At 34.9% G+C, this 19,204-nt stretch overlaps 3 protein-coding genes across 5 annotated transcripts; 1 reads left to right on the top strand and 2 right to left on the bottom strand.

Annotated features, from left to right (window-relative positions):
* Nucleotides 1–153: 153 nt before the first annotated feature.
* Nucleotides 154–4,032, bottom strand: TRA2 (Aldolase-type TIM barrel family protein). The gene is made up of 7 exons (XM_059592246.2): nt 3,743–4,032; nt 2,674–2,845; nt 2,371–2,420; nt 1,654–1,954; nt 1,040–1,228; nt 754–936; nt 154–626 (listed from the first exon to the last, which is right to left on the bottom strand). The coding sequence occupies exons 1-7, from the start codon at nt 3,922–3,924 to the stop codon at nt 381–383; spliced, it is 1,323 nt and encodes a 440-aa protein (XP_059448229.1). The 5' UTR covers nt 3,925–4,032; the 3' UTR covers nt 154–380.
* A 2,235-nt stretch (nt 4,033–6,267) lies between these two features.
* Nucleotides 6,268–10,870, bottom strand: LOC132178836 (putative beta-1,4-xylosyltransferase IRX10). The gene is made up of 4 exons (XM_059591401.2): nt 10,406–10,870; nt 8,537–8,925; nt 7,421–7,662; nt 6,268–7,008 (listed from the first exon to the last, which is right to left on the bottom strand). Exons 1-4 carry the CDS (start codon nt 10,500–10,502, stop codon nt 6,492–6,494), a joined length of 1,245 nt encoding a protein of 414 aa, XP_059447384.1. The 5' UTR covers nt 10,503–10,870; the 3' UTR covers nt 6,268–6,491.
* A 4,413-nt stretch (nt 10,871–15,283) lies between these two features.
* LOC132177305 (Sec14p-like phosphatidylinositol transfer family protein) lies at nt 15,284–19,199 on the top strand. Of its 3 annotated transcripts, none has more exons than XM_088515411.1 (7): nt 15,284–15,396; nt 15,563–15,710; nt 16,490–16,742; nt 16,908–16,944; nt 17,397–17,502; nt 17,823–17,933; nt 18,944–19,199. In XM_088515411.1, exons 2-7 carry the CDS (start codon nt 15,576–15,578, stop codon nt 19,058–19,060), a joined length of 759 nt encoding a protein of 252 aa, XP_088371537.1. In that variant the 5' UTR covers nt 15,284–15,396; nt 15,563–15,575; the 3' UTR covers nt 19,061–19,199. The 3 variants fall into 3 exon arrangements, with proteins under 3 accessions (XP_088371537.1, XP_059445551.1, XP_088371536.1); XM_059589568.2 differs by having other exon boundaries at nt 15,498–15,710; XM_088515410.1 differs by lacking the exon at nt 15,284–15,396 and having other exon boundaries at nt 15,430–15,710.
* Nucleotides 19,200–19,204: the final 5 nt, after the last annotated feature.

The following is a 19,204-nucleotide window of genomic DNA, read 5'->3' as shown; positions in this document are numbered from 1 at the left end:
GTTTAATTATATAACTCGGATTTTATCACCTCATTTTAAAGATCTTTAATTTGTTTGTTTTACCAAAGTTTTTGTTTAAACCAGATTAAAGAAAATTCTTTCAACCGACATCCGTCCATTTTCACATACTCTATTAAAAATGCTCATATGATAGGAAAGAAAAAAACTTGCACTTTTTATAGATCATTACTAATCTTTACAAATCACTGACCAAGATCCAGTCATTGGCCTTTCAAACCTCACATCCCAATGAAGCATACTCATACATGATACGTCATTAACGTCTTATAATGCACTCGTCAACTACATTTCCAGCAGGTTTCAGCACCCACTAGTTTTATTGATTTAACATGACACTAAATAAGCAAAACCCAAAAGGCTCACAGGCTGACTAATTTAAGAGAGTTTGCCTTCTCTTGCAGGGTATCGAGCAGGCTGTCAAAGCTTTTCTTGAAAGAATCCACACCTTCAAGTTCGAGCTGGGAGCCAACGTCACTCCAGTCAACGCCCAACTTCTCAAGTGCATTGTAAACGCCTTCAGCTTCAGATACATTCGAATCAATCGTCCTCGAAACAGCACCATGATCAATAAATGCTTGAAGAGCTTGGTCAGGCATGGTTGAAACCTGCAAAAGGAGAAATGCCATCATTAGCTTCGATTTTGATTTTCATCTAAGGCTTAAGCATATGATACATCTTAGCTTTTGTAATATCAAGCACCAGAATTATGATATGAAAGATGAGTTGGCTAACCGTATCAGGTCCAATGAGAGGAGCAACATATAAGGTGTCAGGGTAGGCAGGATTCTTAACACTGGTTGAGGCCCACAGCAACCTCTGCTTCTTGGCACCCTTTTTCACCAGAGCTTCCCATCTTGGACCAGAGAATTTCTTCTGGTAAAGCTTGTATGCCAATGCAGCTTGAGCGACTGCAGCCTGAAAAGTAGTAATTTGCCATGACATTAGCAAATCTCTACCTTAGGATTTTTAGTTCCTCCACAAGAAAAAAAAAAAAAAAAAGTAATCACAACCTACTTACCTTTCCTCGAAGATCAAGGGCCTCCGGGCTTCCAATCTTCTCAAGCTTCTTGTCAACAAGAGTGTCTACCCGACTGACAAAGAAGGAAGCAACACTTGTAACCTTGGAGAGGTCACTTAACCCAGAAGCTTCAAGGCCATCTAAGTAAGCATCAATGACTGCTTCATATCTAGAAAGAGAGAATATGAGCTGGGCATACCCAACAGAAGACAATTAGAACGTTGCCAAGGGAAATCAAAAGGTAGGTCAGCAAATATTGATACACATCCATAACACTACAGCTATTGCAAAACCAAATACTGTTAATATTCCATTTTCTTCATGCCTAGAAAGCTTTGTCGATGGAAGAGGTGATGCCATTCTTTACAAATACTACCTCACTTGTTAGGGGCCAAACAAACCGAGTTAATTAAAATCACTTTGCCATGATAAACTTAAAGAGTGATGGTACAACACTGTGTCATACACTAGAAATTGACAAGTCAAGGTCATGGCCAAACGCAATCCAAGACAGCATGCATAAAGCAAATTACCAATATATGCTGTTTGAAAGTTTTATGGGCTATTTCTTTTAAGCTAAGCATGGATGTGTATGAATCTGAGGAACTACTTACTGTCACATTGACGCTTATGCCAAGTGAAATAACATCCTTAATTGAAGGGACACATGCAGCCGTAGCAGGAATCTTTATGTAAACATTACGGCGATCAACCACTTTATGGAGCCATTTTGCAGCCTCTACGGTCCCTTTAGTATCATCAGCAAGTCTGGGGGACACTTCAACAGAAACATAGCCATCACCACCATCTGTTTGGTCATAGATTGATTCAAAAAGTTTGCACGCATCTTGAATGTCCTTCACCACGAGCTCCCAGTATGCAGCTTCAATGCCTTTCCCTGATTGAACAAGGTCCCTACAGATTCCAGTAATGTAAGGTTAGATATATAAGCACTGAAAGGAACAGCTGGGATAACAATAATTAAAGTAGAGAACATCTAATTTTCAACTACCGAGAGAGCCAGCAGCAACCGGCAGAGTGGTACGAGTTATGGAAAGACATTGTACTGTAGTGTTCTTTTTCACTTCTTTACCTTTGGTAGCATAAAACCACAAGGTACAACCACATTTCCTCCATCACTCTTAAGCATACGGCATAGCTATAGGCATAAATTCTTTTACAATTGATTGAGCAGTTTATAGTTCACTCCAATGAATGATCTCTGTCCTACCTTTGTAGTTCCTTGGCTACCATGAAGCGCAATGCAAATCATTCTTATTATCATGAAGAGCCCATTGTAAAATGTAGTAAAAACTATTTGATGGCAATACCTGAACTGGTCATTGTAAGCATTTGAAGATGATATTGCTTTCTGGAAGATCTGCAATCATGTTTATTAAACATTTAGTTACATGAGATTAAAAGTGGTAAATGACAACCACATAAAAAGCATTTGAAGACACAATTGCATAAGTACAACTGGTCTTGTTGATTTCATCACCCCCAAAAAGAAAATGAAAAAAAAAAAAAGACTCATTTTGATTTCAGTTTAAAATTAACAAATTAAAAAAAAAAAAAAAAAAAAAAAAAAAAAAAAAAGGCATAATAGTTAATAATAATATATGCATAATTACCGCTGGGTTGCTTGTTACACCTCTAACGCCACTTGCAATCAGAGGAAGCAGATCAGTAACAGGTCGGCAGAGGTTATCATACCATGGACTCTGCCCTTCCTTCTCATAGAGATCATGAAGAACTGTTCGCTTTGCTGGAATTCCATTTCCATCAACTTGGGAACATCTGACACTGTAATAACAGTAATATAAGAATGCAAAGTTTATAATTAGAGATAAAGAAAATTACTGAGTAACTATCATAGATTACAATCACACCAAAACAAAAAAAGATGCATAGCAATCTACTCCATCAACAACCAACATAACATGGGGCAATAATACGGTATGCAGAGCATTCATATTTGAACGCAATTAATTAAATTGAGGCTTGTGGCCAAGAACGATGAGCAATAGGATCCAGTAACAACTAATGACCGGAGGAAAAGAAGTTAAACCATGATGCATTGTGCAAAGGACTGAATATGCATTAAAAGTTGGTAATCAATCAAGAGTCATAAGGGTGGAAACGCACACAATTTTTGAGAAACTTTAAGGATTCGATATGCACAAATTTTTTAGCCACAAGAGCTACCAGATCATAAACAACGCGTACCCAATAAAAACACCATGATTAAGCAATCCTCGTAAGTTTAAGATTTGGCACATGATACGACATACAGGAGATCCTTCATTTTAGTGTGTTTCTAGAGCTCACCTTTGAAAACAATAACACAGAATCCAACTTAGTTTTTCTTGAAAAGAGACCAAAAAAAAGTGACTGTCAAATTGCGGATCATCCAATTTATCAAAATAATCCCGAAAGGACTTGGAGATTCCAGTTAAGCAGATGATTGAACCATAGAATAGAAACATCAAATCAAAACAAAAAAAAAAAACATGCAGACCACACATATTCCATACAGGAACAGATGTTAAGGAGACAAAAATTTACAAAACAAAAACAGAAATCATGCAGCCAATGCAATTATAATCGCCACAGATAGAGATACAAATAAAGACCACGATAATCATATTGGCAGACTACAAAAATAAAGAAAAACAAAAACAAGTGAATGAGAAAACATACACCAAAGGGCCACTCCTAGCATGGTTACCCCGCACGGCTAATTTGGAAGATGAAACTTTGGCGTTGAAACTGCTTCCACTGTAGAAACCGATCAGAATCTTGGGCTGCGACGATCCGGATTTGAACGTAGACGACGCATGAGCCGTAGGGCTCGGAGTCGAGAGCCTGGACATGGTAGCCATGGTGGATCAAACGCAAACACAGCGTGAGAGAGAGGACAGAGAGGGTAGGTGAGATCTTTAATTACGAAACGATACGAACGATGAAGATCGGCGTACGACTATATATATATATATATATGATTTTAGAGAAAATGTTTAACCTTATTATTATTATTATTATTTGTCTTTTCTTTTTTTTTTAAGGCTTACACTGCAGGTCAGCAAAAGTAGCTCTCGATTGACCAAACAGGCAGGTAGCCGGTAGGGTCGCTGAGAACGAAGAATGGTGGGAAGATTTGGTGGCTTTGTTTTCTGATCTGAAGATGGGTGACTGGTGATTGGTGAGTGGTGAGGTGAGCCATCTCATTTGACCATATTTTATTTTATTTTATTTTTTTGGGTTACGATAAGTATTAGAGAGTTAAATAAATTAACTTAAAAAAATGTAATTCTTTTTTTTTTTTTTTTTGCTTGTCATTCATGATTTATCACATCAATTTAAAATTTTTATTAGATTCATTTATTTAGTTCCTTAACACTTTTCACTTGGTATTTATCATCCATTTTTAGCTTTTTGCAAGTTAAGGTGCCACCGCTCAATTTGTTGACGATTTCTTCAAAATATGCATTATGACTTTTTTATTTGTGGACAAAGATTAGGATTATCCCTATTGCCTAGTTAAAAATAAAAAATAAAACTCCCACATATGTGATGGGATATAAAATCATAGACCAAATTGTTACTAATTTGGGATAAAAATCAGAAGAAACAGAGAAAAAATAAAAAATAAATGATTTTGATCTAGTTTTTTTCCATTCTTTTTTGTTGCTACGATTTTTATAGAAAATTAATAATTCAATTGGTATTGAAAACAAAAGAGACGATTCATGTAAGTAAGTTTTTTTTTTAATTTTTTTTTTATGTGTGCACAATGAAGAGAAAGAAATTGAAAAAGAGAATTCAAACTAATGGCGTTCGTTTCATAAGATATAGTACTCAACCAATTGAGTTACCCTTTGAAAACAATAGTAAAGTAATTACCAAAACTAAGATGAATTATTGTATAGCATAAAGCAATTTTCTTTCAAAATCTAGTATGACTTTTAATGAAGCATGGCTCAATTAAAAGAATATAGTAGCTATTTAATAACTTTATATTACATTTCAATCTCTTGAAAAACGAGGCACGCTACCAAACCACGGGTATAAATGTCCGACGAATTTGTATTTGTTTCCTATATTAAAATTGATGCCTGACTCATCAATTGATATTCCTAGTTAACCAATAATAAAAAATAAAAATAAAAATAAAAAAAAGTAATTTTCTCAATTCATTAATGTGTTATGGAAAATATATTTTAATATTTTATATTTGTAAAACAAATAACATAAAACAAAAATTTTAACAAATATCACGTAAAGTTAGGGGCCAAAAGAAGATGGTATAGTACGGCAATACTGTGAAGAAAGAGATGTAGATGAATCAGCTTGAGTTGAAAGAGAAAGTAATCTTGTTGTGTAATGAATTTTCCTTGTAATTAGTTATTTATTTCTCTTCCTGAATTAACTTACCAAGATGCTATGATTCTTTGAAAAAAAAAAAAAAAAAAAAGAGTTGCCTTTCTTCAAACATATGGATAGGCTAATGGGTATTAGCAAATGTGAAATACCCTTGATAAACATTTTTCTGTTATTAGGACCTTCCGGTATACCCATCATAATTGGAATGTCATTGAAAGTTTGGAATGCAGAAGCACGGTTAGGGCAGTTTTAACAGCTAGTAATTAATTATAGTAGGGTTGATTCACCCTTCAAAGCTACCTAAACTTCAATTTCCAATTTTAGACAACATTTTTCAGACCAACCAGCCCTCCTACATCATCCATATGACTATAACACACCACCGCATAACTTCTGCTTGGAACGGGAACATGAATGTTGAAACATCTTAGCAACCTTTGGCTTTCCGCAACATGAACATGTTGGTTTAAGCTACTAGAAAATTATCAATTTAATTATTTAATTAAAAATCTCTCAAGCCAATATAACAACCTGTCATCTAACCTTAAATTGACCATCCGCCTTGCCCATTTCCCTATAATAATAATAATAATAATAATGTTATAATAAAAAATTTTATAGCATGTAAAAAATAATTAAAAATCTATTATAATAGCATGTAGTAGGCACTAGGCAGATGGTCAATTCAAAAATATGAAGACAAGTTGCTAGTATTGGCCTATCCTCGTCAATATGTCAAAGTTGCTTGACCTCATTAATTAACTCGACCTTTATGATAGCTCAAGGGACGGCCCTATTAAGAGTACTCATCTAACTCTTCGAGAAAGAAAATGGTCTTAAAATATTTCACATGTCAAGCCTCACTCATATATTTTGAAATAAATGGTAATTTAACAAATATTTATAGCTAAAATGTAAGATTTTGATACACAGGGCCAAATATACACCACCCACCCCATTTTCCAGAAAGGATATGTGTAATGTAAGCATCTCTACAAAAATTAAAGTTGGAAAAAAAGATAGGGAAAATTACATTTGCGGCATAGGTGAACACCAACCACTTCCATTACCAAGGTTTGAGGTCACCTACAGGTCCTGCAGTCCAATTCAAAATCTTTGGACCATGCTTCTTCATGTAAATGGTCTTGTCATGTGGCAACTTGCGAGCCAGCCCATTGAGTATCTGATGAAAAGCATCTCCTGCTTGTGCTGGTTGTGGGAACAGCATTGCTCGTTTCATTGAAGGATTTGCAAGCAGCCTCTGTTTCCTTAGAATCACTTCTGGCGGTATAGATGTAAGAATTGTATCCAGGTTAGGGACATCTTCCTCTGCTACAAACACTCCAATTTCCTCCCATGGGATGGCATCAGCAAAGGGTAAAACAATATCATCTGCTATAATTACGGGAATACAACCAAATACCACTGCTTCAACAAGCCTAGGACTCCACGGGGCCCAACCCAGAGGGCACAAACAGAATATAGCTCGTTGCATGTCTTCATAATATGTGGTTGGGTGATCAGTGGAGATGTCAAATAACGGATTGTCCTTAAAATTCTCCCAAACTGCTGCCCTGGCACCTCTGCAGTTGAACTAAAGCATCAGAAACGACACAATTGACACAAAAAACCGATGCAAGTTAAAGAAATGTAGACATTATTCTAGAAACCTCAAATATCTAGAGTTCCACATGGGGGTCTAAACACACTAAAAGACTTTTAAAAGCAAATTAGGCTCTCGATAGATAACCTACTTAGTATTAGTCAACTACATTGGTCACTATCCAATTCTTTAAATGTTGCATAGTCCACACAGATCAGGTAGTACTTAGTTATTGATTTTGATGCAATGTGACTGCAACCAACGCTTAACATTTTGGGAGTAATGTCTAGGCAGCTTAGGATGGTTATGGTTGAAAGGAAAGTGCACCTAACCAAAGCCTCCTTAAGACTCAATTGCAACAAACTACTTGCAAAAGTTCACTATGAACATACCTTGCATAATAACCACCTTCTGGGTCATTATTAACATCATAGAACAAGCCACGGAAGTAGACAAAGATGGACCGTGGAGTCTCTTGGGGAATCAGGTGGGCCTGCATTTTCTGAGGGGGAGCATATGGAGGAATAGTGATTGAACCCTCATTTAGGCAGACATGGTTCCGTTGTCCAAAAGTCTGAACCAAGGTAGCACGCTGGAGTAATGGAAGAATGCCCCGTTCAATAGCTTTCTCTTCCTATAGAGTACACACAGGAGTAAACATCATATTAGTCATGACCAGTATGTTAGATCCTGCAACTAAGACGTGGCCATGATTTCACATAAGAAGTGAACCCGCAAGGTGGGTGGATGAAGAGAATTCTTCAGTGCCTTGTATATAGGAATGGGTTTCTTAAGAAAAGTTTCTTTATCTAATTGTTATAACAGTTATCTTGCACACCCGGACTATAAGATGACATCTTAGGTTGCCTAGTCCTTCATCACACCATTGCAATTCATAATTCAAAGAAAACATTTCAATGTTTTACTTAGAAAGTCAGGGGATATCCAGACACCTTCCTTTTGGTGAAGAGAAATGCTAGAGGTACTAGCTCTTTTACTAACAAAGGTTTACTAAATTGATGTCTAGTCCATTCATTGGAGAAAAATAAAATAATTAATTAAGAGAAATGTTACAAGTACTAATGAATGAGCTACACATCAGTTTAGTAAGCCTCTGTTAGTAAAAGAGTTAGAACTCTAAGCATTTCTCTTTGGTGAAATGATAGCCTAGACTGACAGTCGACACAACAGAACCTATAAGATGAATATTCTCTCCAATCAAAAAAATTTGTTGCATAGTTTCAAACTTGACCAACTAAACAAGAGGTATCTATCTTCCATGTTTATCATACACCTGCAGAGGACTGGCAGCATACAGAGCGTTCTTACATCCAGCCACAACTTTAGTTCCCTCCCCCCGCCAAAAAAAAAAAAAAAGTTTTCAGACTCTCACGTGTAGTTCCATTGAAAAAACTCTGCAGATATTCCAAAATGGAAATTTTCTATCTAATTCTTCTAAATCTCCATAAGTTTTCTCATTTTTACCAAATTCAAATTAAGGGTCTTACCTGGTAATGAAAGCAGGCTCCAAAGTCATGGGGCACAACAAAGAAGTGATCAGCCCCTTCTGTCCGATTCCAATAGGGCCTGCTTGAAGAGATGAGCTGTACTGCACTTCTCATCATCCGTGGAGACTTGAAGGGCAATGGCAAGCCAGTGGGTGTGAGGTCACAAGTGGTGTATATTGGGGTGTAAAACCAATCCGCTTCTTCAGGGTTGAGGGTTCGAACAGGACTGGATAAGAGGAACCTATGCATATAGATCTCAGCGGCAAACATATGGTTCAGACATCTTGGGTCCTTCTGAAGAAGCTTCTTATTGTATTTGCTTGGAAGCTCATATATATAAACTTTCAATCTCCCCACTGGGTTATCTTCCAAGACATCACCAGCACTTCCTGCATCATTAAAACGAAAAATTCATGTGAATTCCAAAAGTTAATCTGCTCAAGTAAACCTAGACTTACTCAAATTTTCCACTTTTCAAGGAATAAGCTTAGTTTTTGCAGAAAAAAGAACTAGAAAGATACAGATTTACAACTCGTGAAATCACATATTAACAAAATTTCTGCAATCAAAACTGGCAGAAAAGAAGCTATATGTGCTCACAACATACATATTCAGACGTAATCAGGTTCTTGGTTTTATCAAGCATCACAAACATAGAGGGATTACAAATGAAAATGTTCCAGTAAAAATTGGCATGCCCTTATAAAATCAACAGAAACAGCAAACAATTGATTTTGAGAATGTGCGTAAATGTAAACAGTATCTACCATCTGGAATTCAAATCAAATTTCTGTCTATTTTCTCATAATTATTTTCAGTTCGGTCCATACATTTTAGGACTGATTCACAAGTTGAATCAGTGGATCAGCTACATATGATCTAAGACTTTGGACAACAATCTGAAAACACAATCATTGGTTAATGAATCAGAGGACAGAAGGAACAATTTGGTGTCACAAACTTTATCATAGCAAACTACTTTAAAGGAAAATCAAACCAAGATCACCCCAGGTAAGCAATCTCAACAAACGTAAGTGATCATGTGTGTGATAAAATGGATATCTTCCCAGTACACAGTTGGTAAAGAGAAAAATTAAATACTGTATGACATACTTTAGCTAACATGCACTTGCTGTAATGAACACAGTCCAAATCACCTTAACACCCAACAGCTCGGTGCAGCTCAATGACTCCGATCTGTATTATCTTCTATGCCATGTGAAGCTGATAGAAAGCAAAGATCTTGTATACGACATTCTTTTGAAATTACTCTTAACACTTTCGATCAGTGGATACAACAAGAAGGAAATACACTTGCAAATGTTTAAGAATTGAAGCCACCAAAAACCATTTTCAAGAAATATTCCTTTCTAATTAAATTTTCTCCAAGACTAACCCAAAGAAAAAATTGCCCCAAGAACCAAAGATAGCCCCTAATTTCAAGTTTCCATCATCATATCTAACCTTTGATGTAACGACTGAAAATGAAACCAACACATAATACAATCGTACAGTATGATCGATCAAATACAAGCTACAATATCAGCAACCAAAAGATATTCCATAAGCTCATACACCTTACTAATCATTAAACAGGACCCCAGAAAAAATGAATCACTAACTAGTACGGAACGAACCATTACCAATGTAATTATACATACACTCCATTTAGAACGGAGGTGCCTATTACAAATACCAAAGAGGAGTAATAAAAATAAATAAATAAACGTAATACTCAAACCCCGTGAAGCAGAAGGCAACAACCTCAAATGGAATACAAACAACTTATGCATAATTGAGCAGAAGATAACAGCTTAGAACTCCACTTAAATTTATCAAGAAAACTGCTACAAGCAAAAAAACAATCACCTGAAATTCGCTCTGTTCGCGCCTTCTGGTCCGCACTAATCCTCAAAACAAAACCATAAACGACAAGAACAGAAAAAACCCACACCCAAGTCCTCATTATGCTAACTGCAAACGCAGCCTCTGAGACCGAAAATAGACAAAAATGGAAATGGGCCTTCGGGTTTGGCTCCCAAGAGAAGGAAAAGGCTGTATATATGAAGGTTATATGGTTGGAACGTCTTATGGGTGGTAGTTGAGGAGGTTTCTTAGAGTTTGGACTTTACGAGGCTGAATTTTTTTTTTAAATAAAAAAAAAAAAATAGAGGCTTTCAGGTAGGAATTGATAGAGAATACAGAGAGGAATTGCTTGAAGAAACAGAGATGCTACATTTTCTGTAAGTGAAATTGCAGCAAACACGTACAAATCTATGTGGGTTAGTACTGAAAGCTGTGTTTTCTTTGCCGGTTTGATGACCAGTCCATCTCATAAGCTGATGAATAAACTAAGCTGTTCAGTAAAAGAAATAAAATAATTCACGTTTTTCAGGTTATTTTTTTAGTGAAACTTTTATAAATGCATTATTGGTTGTTGGCAAAGATTATTCGCTAACAATTATTCCAATAATTGTTTTTGGAATAATTAACAATTATTCGCTAATTAACAATTTCTAATAAGCCAAAGATTTTAGCTCCTGTACTTGAACGGGATGATATTACCTCTAACGTGGAATCTATAATCATTCCTCAAATATGATTTTCTTGGTCTAATTATGACATGAAAAATATTAAAATGGCAGCTCAACTCCAATACCACATCAATCAAAATGGCAATTCAATTTTGATGATACCCAATTTTGAACGTCCAGATAGGGTTGTGGTTCACTTGAAAAATAAGCAAAAAAAACCATCAAAATGACACGGACACAGTCGACAGAAATGTTTCTGACAGTGAAATTAGTAGTTTTTATCTTTTTTAAAAAAAAAAATGGTGGAGAGAATTATTTTATTTTAAGTTTTCTTATGATTTTTTTTTTTTTTTTTTTGGGGGGGGTGGGGGGTGTGGGTGTTATTGTAACCCTTGGCCTTTAATTGGATTGGGTCTTAGGCCTTGGACATTATGCTTATTTTCTATATAATTTCATCTTAATCCCAAGCTAATTAGTTGTCTTTATTTTTCATCTTTCCTTGCCCCTTTTTCTCTCTAAACTTTTCATAAACAACGTTTGGATGCTGAGAAATTAAGGAAATTTTTCACAAGTAAAAATCTATTATTTTTTCAGGAATTATATTTGGTTATCATTCATATGCACTGAAAATAACCTAAAATTAGAACAATGTTTGCCGGCCTAATAACATTCGCACTATCGTACCTTTGGAGTGTTTCAAACATCATTCGAAGTATTCAAAGCTAGTATTATCAACCATAACAAAACCACAATTTCCAACATATAACACAAAACATCAAGATGAGTTTTCAATTTCCCCAAAGTCATGAAAAATCTCAATTCATGAATAAATAATCACAACATGACATCTTTGCATCTCTTTACAAACAATATAACTTGTCTCACAATTTGTTGACATGTACTCACAATCATAATTGAACACATAATATCAAGATATTAAAAATTCAATGAATTTGGCTGTAAAAAATAACTAGTAAATTTAGAGCTCCCCTATAATTATTTATAAAGCTTAGTAAACAATATGAAACTTAGCACCTACAAGTGTTTTTCCATAAACTATTCAAGCTACTCATCTTCCCAATATAAGACCGAAATGTTACACGATAAGTACTAGAAGATCAACTATATGTCAACTTGTTTATCGAATTGTTGTACTTAATCTTACTTTTCTTGTTTCTACTGCCAAAAAAATTGAAAATGAGTTTTTGATTGATTATTTGATATTGTACGTCAAAAGAGAACTTGGTGCAAAATTTAGTAGATATTCAATCACAAAAAATCTCCGAGATCTAAAAGAAGATCAAATTCTATTTGATAGGCGAGTGAACTGAAAATTGAAATAAATTAATAAATAATATTTTGTGTGTGTGTGTTTTTTTTTTCTTATATTTTATTAATAGCGAATGAATAGTAATTTTATTTTTTTATATATTAATTTAATTTGTAATTTTAATATATTTATAATTCATACTTTGTCGCTATCGTAATATATATATATATATATATATATATATATATAAAATCCTTGGCGTGTCTGGGCTGTGGACTCTCTGAGACTCTATCCCTCTCGCTTTCGTGGGCTCATCCTTTCTTAATAGGGAAGGGCCGAAGATAAGAATTGGTCGAATCTCAAGCCACCCAACCATATCATTTGGATGAGAGTCTGCCTCCACGTGGAACCCAATCTCATTCACATCAAAGAGGGTTTTTTTTTTTTTTTTTTTTTTTTTTTTTTAAATTCAAACGGGGAGGGTAATCAAAGAGAAGGTTTCCAATCCGTAATATGCATGTACTTTTATTTTTATTATTATTATTATTATTTTAAGATGCTATAATCTAATAAAAACTCTATATTTTGTCTATAAAAGTTTATGTAGCAAAATGTCACATCATCTTTTTATTTGTTTTGTCTTTTTTTCCCACAAAAAAAAAAAAAAAATGATGCGGCATCTTGTCATATGGACTTTTATGGGCAAGATGTGAAATTCTTATTAGATTCTAGCATTTCTCTTTTTTTAAAATAGGGCATTATCTATATATTTTACCATTAATACTTTATTTTATTATAGCACTCACAGTGAAGGAGTCAAATAATACTTTCATCCTCGTTGGATTAGCCAAAAAAAACAAGTAAAATGAATACTTGATTGGATTAGACAAAAAAAAAAAAAAAAATGCTACATAGAGAGTACTTTTTAAGGGAGTCATTTTATTTTTTATTGTTTCTCTCACCTATTTTCTTTTTTTTTTCCAAAACTTTTCTTATTTTTCAAGGGATCATTATGAGAATATTATTTCACAATTTTTAATAAAAAGATATTTCATAAATATGATTGACATTTTACTATGAGAATATGGTTTTCATACTTAACGTTGGCAAATACGACATTTGAAAAATATAACCATTGAAAAATATAATTATTATAAAATACAACCGTTTCAAAAATATTATAGTTACAAAAATGATTATTTGAAAAATAATAATCGTTAAAAAATTATTGTACTAAACGAATTACCATTGAAAAAATAAAGAGTGAAATACGAATTTTAAAAAAGAAATAAAGAGTAAATCAATAAAGAGTAAAAAAAAATAATATTTAAATAATATAAATAAAAATATAGCTAATTGGATGTAGGTTAAAAATTCATTAGCTAAACTAGATAAAGTAAGTTATGAGGAGTTATTTTACATAGAAAATTGGCTACTCCATTGTGATTGAGGTATATCTATTATCTAATTACCGATGTGACAATATGTATTTCATCAAATCTATAAAACTTAATCTGAACTATAAAATAAATCATTTTCATTTTACTTTATTATAATACATCATCTATTTTGCACTATTGTTGTGCAATTTTTGGTCCACAGTACGGCTAGCCAGCAACTTTTCTTTATTATTGGGCTGAGATGGAAATTTTTTCATATCTATATTATTCTTGCAAAATAAAAGCACGGTCAGGGGTCTCCGGCAAAAGATTCCCAACGTCTGCTTGTTATCCAGGTCGGCCATGGGAATCAGGGTAACTGTTGAGGAGAAAAAATGTCCACCTAGTTATGTTTATTTACCATTTTGCCATTGTCCATTCATATGGTGACATGTGTCCACCATAAAAGGAGAAAGGTCTCCCTTTCTCTTGAACAGAGTTTCTCTCGGTCTTCCTCTCCAGGAAACTCTAAACTCCTCTCTCCCCCTTTATATCTCTCTCCCTTTCACATATCTCACTATACACAAATTATTGAGTATTTGGGACATATATATTTTTACTTGTATATAATACGCTAACGTGAGCGTCAGAGGGTCTTCGGCGCCCCAACTAGAGACCCCTAACCGCGTTTTTATTTTGCAGATACATTATAAATACACAAGAATCTCATTCTCAGCCCAACAATGAAGAAAAATTGCTAATTAGCCGTTATGTGGATCAAAAATTGCATCAAAAACTATAATTATAGAAAATCCCTTTTTATTTTCTAATCCTACGATTATCGTGAAATCTTTATGGAGTGTTCATAGTCGATAAGATCACCTTCCCACTTTTCGGCTCCAAAATATCTATCGTCTAATCTTAATCGTTCCTTCCTTTTTCTCGTTTGTTTTTTTAGTATACGTAATTGTAATTTCCAAGACTACACTATTCACGTGAAAGATTAGACACTATAGGACTCCATTGCTTCCTTATCCTATGACTCACACAAACTATGCCAAATGAGATATATACCTTTGTATTCGAAAAAGAATAACAGCGGAAAAGTTAACCATGGAAGGAATGAACAACACTTTTTGATTTGATCCAGTGGAAGGTTTGAGAAAGAAAAAAGAAAAGATGGATTAGCACATGTCAAGCCGATATCTTTGACAACGTGAATGGCCACCAGGCACCAACGTGAATGGCCCTTCATTTTATTAAATGAATTTTGGCAAGAATTCCATGGATCCCGGAGACTTATCATTTTTTCTTTGAAATAAACAAATAAATGACCAAACAGATTAGCACTTTTGCAAATAGATAAAAAAGAGAGCGAGCAGTGCCCGTAAATATCCGATCGGTTTAATTGGATATTATTGATTAGGAAGAAATATAATATTAAGAAATGAAATGAACGGTGAAGATCGGATTAGGAAAGCTTTTGAAATCGAAAGGCAATATGTGATTTAGGTGACTTTACGCAATCTCAATGGCTTCTTGACCAAACTCGAATGAGATTTGTGCGTAGAGGGGCCAAAAGGCCACTTCCTAACAACCGCCCTAGTCCATAGAAATGGTAGAGTCAATACTGGACTTAATTGACGCCCCTGCCCCTCGCCCTGTCCCTCTCTAACGGTAGCTCTTATAATTCAGCTCAACTGCATGCATTTAAGTCCTGTGTGTCTCTTGCTTTAACTTTCGTTGTGTGTCTCTCTCTGTCTCTCTCTCTCTCTAAGGCATAAATCAGCGAGACAGAGACAGAGGGAGCCGTTTCTGTTGGTTCTGAGATTTTTTGGAATAGGTAATCTTAGAGAATGGAGAAGGAGTGGAAAGACGGTGTGGGAGCAAATGAGGCAGAAAATAGTTTCTCATTGGAAAGCAATGAGATCGAGCAAAGCAAAGTGGGTATCATGAGAGCTCTCGTCGAAGCAGAAGACCCCTCTGCCAAGGTTCCTTCCTCTCTCTCTTTTTTTTTTTTTTTTTTTTCCCTTCTCGTTTTCTTCACTGTCGGCATGTTTGTTGGTTCAATTATTATTATGGGGTATCGTTCTTGTTTTGAAGCTAAATGATTTATGTGTTTATTGGGGTTGTCAGTTGTGCCAATTATGATGAAAAATGAAGAAAGCAAGAATATTATGCTATAACAGCGATATCACTGAAGAGGTTCTCGTGTTTTAATCGGTGAATTTTATGCTAATAAGGCACCAAATTCGATTCATCCTTTGACCCTTGTCTCAAAATCAGAAAGGCTTCTTTCTTTTGAAATGAGGTTAGGCAGGGCTACACCTGAAGTTGAAACTAAGATCAATTGCTTTTGAATCCAAAGTGCTTGATTTTCTTTTTCTTTTTCTGGCCAGAAACTTGTGCCATATTATCAATTACTTTCGAATCCAAAGTGTTTGATGTTGTTTTTCCTTTTCTGGCCAGAAACTTATTTCATATTAAGAATTAACAATTTAATGTTAATTAGATGGACTGCATTAACTGCAAAACATAAAACTGTCACTGGAAATTTTAACCATAGTTTATGTATTTATGAATGTCAGCTCAAGGAAAACAAATAGGCAGATGCGATAATTTAGTTAGATTTGATATTCTCTGGTGTTCGCAAGTAGAATTAGTTTGTATTTAGTAGCTCATTAGGCATGTTACAGTTTGTGTTATGTATGTATTTGTAGGGAAATAATATTGCAGGATTATATGTGTTGTGTTTGTCTTTGTTTTGCAGGAAGAGGATGATTTGATGATCCGCAGATTTCTGCGGGCTCGTGATCAGGATATTGAGAGGGCTTCTAACCTATTCTTGAAGTACCTGAGCTGGAGGCGGACATTTGTACCTAATGGCTCCATATCGACGTCGGAGATTACAAATGAACTAGCCCATAACAAGTTGTTTATGCAAGGCATGGACAAGAAGGGACGCCCAATAGTGGTTTGCTTTGGTGGCAGGCATAAGCAGAACAATCTAGAGGAGTTCAAGCGTATGTCGAGGCTTTGAAACCATATTTCATAGTTTTCTATCATCCAGCAACTGGGATTTGACACAAACCATTGCAAAAACTGTGTTTAGCTCATCTTCTTGCAACCTCCCTGGTGCAAATAGGACCTGATGCTTAGTTAAACTGACATGGCTTTACATTTTGCAGGTTTTGTAGTCTACAGTCTAGACAAAATATGTTCCAGGTGACTTGTTCTTCCATCTCTATTCAGAAATGAAATGTCCGTTTCTGAAGTTGTATTGGTGGAAGATATCCCTGGAGAGGGGGCATCATTATCTTTCAAGTATCATTATATAGCTGTGAAGTTGATCTATGTTATATGAGGCTATATCATTTCTCCTAGAAAGCAGCCTCCCTAAAATTTGAACTTTAGAAAATAAAAATAAACTAGCAGCTTCTCTAAATTTGGAAGATGGTATAAATGATAATTTACAAAGAATACTTGTGGTTTGAGCAAGATGTTGATGTGAATTCTATACCCCATTTTCCAGCTATTTTGTTTTCTAAACCAAACAGATCCTAGAGTTATTTTTTATATGTCTTACATATGATGAATACAGAGATTCATTCTATATTTTAGACATTATTTTTTAATGGAATGTGACTTAGCATGCACACGTCTCCTTGATATTTCAGAATGCCAAGTGGACAGGAAAAGTTTGTGTGCATTGGAGATCTTAAAGGATGGGGATACTCTAGCAGTGACATTCGAGGATACCTAGCAGCTCTCTCGATCTTGCAGGTTTAACCCTTTCATATCTAAGGTGACATTGTGTTGTTCTAACTCAACTAGATGAAGAATAGAAAAAAGAAAAAAAGAAAAACTCAACTAGAGGAAGAAATGCAATTTGAGTCCATGACTTCATTATTCTATGGATGGGACTTCGCTTCCAGCTTTGCATGATAAACCAAGTATTTAGGCAATATTATTATTATTATTTTTTATTTTTTATTTTTTTACAAAAAACTGTAGTACTCTAGTGTTACAGTAAAAAAGTAGAATTACACCAGAAAAGCTTTTTACCGGTAATTTGATTTTTTTTTTTTTTTTTTTAATGACAGGATTGCTACCCAGAGAGGCTAGGCAAGTTAATTATGGTCCATGTGCCTTACATATTCATGACTGCATGGAAGATGGTTTACCCATTCATCGACAGCAACACTAAAAAGAAGGTAAAGCATGTGATGTCTTTTATTTCTAGGTTCGAACACAGGCTGAATTACATTGTTTCACAAAGGGTCACTGAAAGCTTTGATTGCAATCACGTTCGAATGCGATGAACATTAAGCTAGATTTGAGACACTCGATCACAACAATGTTCAAACCCTCTTCGAACACCTCATGTGATAAATTGTGAAACCCCGGTTGTCGTTCAAACAAGTTTACTCTTGTTTGAGCTTAATAACCTTAGACTATGTTATTTCTTAACCGACTTGCACATTAAACCTTAGTTTTCTCAAGGCCTATATAAGCCTAAAGCCTCCTAAGTCACGACTTTCATAGATTTTGAGAGTCAATTTTCCATTGATATTGGAGAGGTTTACCAATTATCATTGTTCTTGAACTTAAACAGTTTCAACTTCTCATTCAAACCACAAAAAGTCCACAACCACCCGAGTTTTTGGTTGAAGTGGATGAGGTTTGTATGTGTATGTTATCCATGTAGAAAAAGGCCAAAGGTCCTAGAGTCACTATTGTAGAAGGTGAATGAGTCATTTGTCAGGATTACGAATTGAGTGTTCGGACTTACAAAAATTTTGTAAGTAAAATCAATCTTTAACACAAGTCTTCTATAACAAGTAACTTCGGAGTTAGTTGACACTCGAAGTGATTTTACTTTTGAAGGGGTCTTTAAAAAGTTTTTACTTCATTGGCAAAATTTTTGTCTGAATTTTCTTTTATGCGTGGTATGGATAAATTTGCTAATTGGGACTATTTGTTAGCACTTGGGGTCTAAAACGGATGTTTCACATATAATCTTCACATGAGTTGGTGTTATCAAAACAAAAAATTATGATTATATGAGGAAAGAAAAATATCATTTTGAATGGTTAAAGTTGAATGAAGAGTTCAAAGTATCAAGAGTTTCAGCATCGCAAGGAATCGATATGTATCGGGTAAAGTTTTGGAGTGTATTTCTTCAACTAATCTAACTATGTTTATGTCTACAATGTCTTTGCAGATCATTTTCGTTGAGAACAAAAAACTGAGATCCACTTTGTTGAGTGACATTGATGAGAGCCAGCTGCCAGATGCCTATGGAGGCCAACTACCATTGGTCCCCATCCAGGACACCTAATTCATATTTCTTTCTGGGAATCTGGAGTTTCCCTTTCTACTCTACTTGTAGTCTTAGTTGGATTATTGAAGCAAATCTACATTTTTTGCAAAATTTCTATTCGCTTTTCACACTAATAATAGTTGAGATTACACATGTATACTA

Source organism: Corylus avellana, chromosome 4 (genome assembly GCF_965113065.1).
Source record: "Corylus avellana chromosome 4, dhCorAvel1.hap1.2, whole genome shotgun sequence".
NCBI lineage: Eukaryota > Viridiplantae > Streptophyta > Magnoliopsida > Fagales > Betulaceae > Corylus > Corylus avellana.
The sequence above is the reverse complement of the archived record's forward strand: the minus strand, read 5'-3'. Positions and strand labels throughout refer to the sequence as shown.

Bases quoted from the DNA above. Each gene is read 5' to 3' on its own strand.
- LOC132178836 (XM_059591401.2), bottom strand. From the start codon at position 10,502: ATGAGGACTTGGGTGTGGGTTTTTTCTGTTCTTGTCGTTTATGGTTTT. The intron at 7,663-8,536 runs GTAAGACCCTTA...TGTACTCTATAG, and splicing joins GAGCCTGCTTTCATTACCAG to GAAGAGAAAGCTATTGAACG. The intron at 7,009-7,420 runs GTATGTTCATAG...GTTCAACTGCAG, and splicing joins GAAGGTGGTTATTATGCAAG to AGGTGCCAGGGCAGCAGTTT.
- TRA2 (XM_059592246.2), bottom strand. From the start codon at position 3,924: ATGGCTACCATGTCCAGGCTCTCGACTCCGAGCCCTACGGCTCATGCG. The intron at 2,846-3,742 runs GTATGTTTTCTC...CTGTTATTACAG, and splicing joins GCTAGGAGTGGCCCTTTGGT to TGTCAGATGTTCCCAAGTTG. The intron at 2,421-2,673 runs GTAATTATGCAT...ACATGATTGCAG, and splicing joins GTGTAACAAGCAACCCAGCG to ATCTTCCAGAAAGCAATATC.
- LOC132177305 (XM_088515411.1), top strand. From the start codon at position 15,576: ATGGAGAAGGAGTGGAAAGACGGTGTGGGAGCAAATGAGGCAGAAAAT. The intron at 16,945-17,396 runs GTGACTTGTTCT...TTGATATTTCAG, and splicing joins CTAGACAAAATATGTTCCAG to AATGCCAAGTGGACAGGAAA. The intron at 17,503-17,822 runs GTTTAACCCTTT...TTTTAATGACAG, and splicing joins CAGCTCTCTCGATCTTGCAG to GATTGCTACCCAGAGAGGCT.